General features: G+C 47.5%; 1 protein-coding gene across 1 annotated transcript; it reads right to left on the bottom strand.

Moving 5' to 3' along the window:
• Positions 1 to 1,435: 1,435 nt before the first annotated feature.
• LOC133053691 (F-box/WD repeat-containing protein 2-like) lies at positions 1,436 to 2,846 on the bottom strand. The gene has a single exon (XM_061138212.1). The coding sequence runs from the start codon at positions 2,814 to 2,816 to the stop codon at positions 1,452 to 1,454; it is 1,365 nt and encodes a 454-aa protein (XP_060994195.1). The 5' UTR covers positions 2,817 to 2,846; the 3' UTR covers positions 1,436 to 1,451.
• Positions 2,847 to 4,140: the final 1,294 nt, after the last annotated feature.

Consider the following 4,140-nt stretch of genomic DNA (forward strand, 5'->3'; position numbering starts at 1 on the left):
TGGAGGCCTAGCTCCACCTGACACATCAGAAGGCCTGTGCAACGCTGGGCTTCCTCCCGCGTGGCAGGCAGGGCTCTGAAACCGCCCGTCAGAGGAGCGTCCCCTGGTACAGCTCCATCCTGCCCGGAGGGCGGCGCTCACCTATGCTCTCTGCATGGCTCCCCGGGCCTGTGAGTTTGCAAACCCCAATCTAGCGCAAGTCCTTCACTTTCAACAGAAAGTTAGCCTGCCTGAGGCAACCCATCAAGAGAGAGACAGCGGAGGACGGAGCGTCAGGGTCAGGGACCTCTCCCTCTGAACTGGCACACCCTGCCTCTCCAGAGAACCCCAACTCCTCTCAGCACTTCTTCCACCAACTGCATACAGTTTTTAAAGCAGACTATGTTAACATTTTCCACATTCCCTTTTATCCATTCTTTTTTTTTGCATGTTTGATTTCCTTATAGATGACAACTTTGTATCAGTGGTTTCATTTATAGATGATCTCCAAGATCATCATGCCAAGAAACAACGAATTAGCAATCGGACAAAACTGAAGCATCAACTTTTGCACAGCTCGGCAGACACAGGACCAGAAAGAATCCCAGAAATCAAATGACAGCCTAACAACTAGCTATACAGACACAGAAAACGGGGCCAGAGAACTGCACTCCTGGGCTGCGGGGCTCCTAGGGAACAGAGCCAGGCTTCAGTCTGCCAGCTTGGCGCCTTCCACTGAACCGTGTCCCCTCTACGCAGTCATGGAGGTGGCAGGTGACCCAGCCAGCTTGTTCCACAGAAACAAAGACTACAGAACTTCGTGCATCTCAGACACGGCCGACCTTGGCTCTGACAAGAATGAGGGCTTAAAACGTGTCACAAACCATCAATCTATAGAACTGGATTTGCACTGAAGACATTTTCTTTAGAACTGGTATTTGGTGGAGAGCATGAATGTCACAGAACTTGGTGGTCTTTATAACACGGGTCGTTATAAAAGCTAAGCCCCATGTGAGAAAAGTTGCTGTAACAACATCATAGCACCTTTGCTTCAATTTCAAAAGAGAAAAAGGCAATGGTAAAAAGCTTTAATAATAGACTGTGTTTTTATAGGCAACCAATTAGCAGATTAATGAGCCATTTAAATTTCTTTACTTAAAACCAATATTCAAGAAAGATGAACCCCAGATGCAGCCTCTCACACGGACCCACATAACTAAGGACAAATAAATGATGAACCCCAGACGAAGCCTCTCACACTGACCACAAACTAGGAACACATGAAGCCAACGGTGCGCCCCGTCAGCGTGCTGCGGTGTGTGTCCACAAGACGAGCCCCCCGCCCCGAGCCCCGGCCCCGGCAAACAGATAGTGATTGTGCGCTGCGTGATGATGCCGTGAGGTGAGAACTTTGGTTCATGCAGGTGGCTGCCAGGGGCCGTGCGCCAGGGCCGCAGCCCCGGCGCCCCACGTCAGCCGTGCTGCTTCCACAGCACCAGGTGGATGCTGTGGTCGGGCATGCTGGTGGCGAAGACCAGGCCCGTGTCGTTGTGCCCGTCCAGTCCGTTCAGCCAGGACGCTTCACCCGCCAGGAAGCTGGAGCCCCTCTTGGACTTCCTATACTCGGGGAGAGGCCAGCGGCTAATCAGGCTCTCTGTCCACAAGTCCAGGATATACAGGTAGCGGTTGTCAAACAGCAGGGCAAAGATGTCTCCAAAGCCAAGCAAGGCCAGGTTTGCTATCTCCGGAGTCTTGATGACCCTGAGAATATCATAACTGGCGAAGTCCCACTGGTAGAGGCCCAGTGCCGAACTACAGACAATGTATTTGCCATCAAAATGAAGACTTGGCTGCAGGCAGATACTTCTATCCTCAGAGACAGACAACGTCTTTAAGCACTTACAGTTAATTTCTCTCCCAATTGGCCAAATCTTGATCTCATATTTGTCTGCACTTAAGAGGATGTAGTCTCCAGGGCTGTGCAAGAGAGACTTGACTTTGCACTTCTGCAAGACCACCTTGGTGACCCATTCTGTGTGCCCGGTGAGAGTGTTCAGGCATGTCCCAGCAGATAAAGCCCATACTTTCACGGTGAAGTCTGCAGAGCCACTCACCAAGACGTCCAGTTCGTCATTGTAGTCAACACTAAACACCGCCCCCGTGTGCCCCCGGAAGTGCTGGGTCCTGGCTCCGGAGCTCCATTCCCAGCAGGCCACGGTGTTGTCAAAGGAGCCTGTCACAAGCTTCTGCTCATCAAACTTCACCGCAGCACAAGTGTGCGTCTGGATGCCATAAACACACTGCCCTGTGCTCACATCCCACAGTTTTGCAGACAAGTCATCTGACCCTGTACACAGAAGTCCATCTTTGTAGTAAAGTGCATACACTCTGGCACTGTGTCCAATTAAAGATGAGGTCTCAAAGGCTTCATGGTCCTCCAGTTGCTTCATTCTCAAAATAGCCTTCAAATAAACCTTCTTCCAGTGCAAAGCGTCCTGAACAGAATCATCTATCTGCCAGCCCAAATTTTTACAGGCGGTCTGCCACACCTCTGTACAGGCACTTATCACCTTATTCCACTGTTTAGAGACGAGGCAGCACATGAGTAAAGTCTGAGGGTCGAGCCATTTTAACAAATAAAAACTGAGCTCCAGGGGAAGGAGTGTGAGGAAGTCCCGATTGAGCAGAGTCTCCAGGTTATTGGAGAGGTGTCTGAGCTGGACTGCCCCACTCAGACTAATCAGGTGATCCAGAGTTTCATTTTTCTGCAAGTCCGTCAGAGAAAGAAATGTAACAGAAATGTTATCAAGCCATGTCTCAAAGTCCTTTCTCTCCATAAGGTTATGGAAAAATTTACCTGAGCGAGCGCCCCAGGGCACGGGACCTCGCGCCGGGCTCACACCAACTAGGCGCGCTCGGGCCGCCAGAGCCTCCCAGCGGCAAGGTCCGCTCCGCAGCCATGGCGCCTGGACCGGCGGCCGCCGCTCTGGGTCCGCAGCCTCTCAGGGGAGCGGCTTCCGGTGCTCTGAAGCTGTTCATATTTTTCACACCTTTTGAAGCTCTTCATATTTTTCACACCTTTTCAGGCTCTTCATGTTTTTCAACACCGCTTCATGCTCCTGCTATTTTGCAGTCCGTTTCATGCTCCTCATATATTTGACACATTTTGAAGCTGTTCATATATTTCACACATTTTCAGGCTCTTCAAGTTTTTCAACACCACGTCATGCTCCTCCGATTTTTCAGTCTGTTTCATGCACATCTCATTTTTTACATCTTTTGAAGCTCTTCTTATTTTTCACACCTTTTGAAGCTCTACATATTTTTCACACATTTTCAGGCTCTTCATGTTTTTCAACACCGTTTCATGCTCCTCCTATTTTTCCGTCCATTTCATGCTCCTCATATTTTTGACACCTTTTGAAGCTCTTCATATTTTTCACAGCTTTTGAAGCTCTTCATATTTTTCACACCTTTTCAGGCTCTTCATGATTTTCAACACAGCTTCATGCACCTCCTATTTTTCAGACCGTTTCATGCTCATCTAATTTTTGACAACTTTTGAAGCTTTTCATATTTTTCATACCTTTTGAAGCTCTTCATATTTTTCACATTTTTGAAGCTCTTCTTATTTTTCTCACGGTTTCAGGCTCTTCATGGTTTTCAAGACCGCTTCATGCTCCTCCTATTTTTGAGACCATTTCATACTCCTTATATGTTTGACATTTTTTGAGGCTCTTCATATTTTTCACACCATTTCAGCCTCTTCATGTTTTTGAACACCGTTTCTTGATCCTCCTATTTTTCAGAACGTTTCATGCTCCTCATATTTTGACACCTTTTAAAGCTCTTCATATTTTTCACACCATTTCAGCCTCTTCATGTTTTTGAACACCGTTTCTTGATCCTCCTATTTTTCAGAACGTTTCAAGCTCCTCATATTTTTCACACCTTTTGAAGCTCTTCATATTTTTCACACCTTTTCAGGCTCTTCATGTTTTTCAACACCACTTCATGCTTCTCCTTTTTTGCAGACCCTTTCATGCTCCTAATAATTTTGACACCTGTTGAAGCTCTTCATATTTCTCACACCTTTTCAGACTCTTCATGTTTTTCAACACCGCTTCATGCTCCTCTTATTTTTCAGACCATTTCATGCTC

This window comes from Dama dama, unplaced genomic scaffold (genome assembly GCF_033118175.1).
Source record: "Dama dama isolate Ldn47 unplaced genomic scaffold, ASM3311817v1 ptg000109l, whole genome shotgun sequence".
In the NCBI taxonomy this organism is placed as follows: Eukaryota; Metazoa; Chordata; class Mammalia; order Artiodactyla; family Cervidae; genus Dama; species Dama dama.

Bases quoted from the DNA above. Each gene is read 5' to 3' on its own strand.
- LOC133053691 (XM_061138212.1), bottom strand. From the start codon at position 2,816: ATGGAGAGAAAGGACTTTGAGACATGGCTTGATAACATTTCTGTTACA.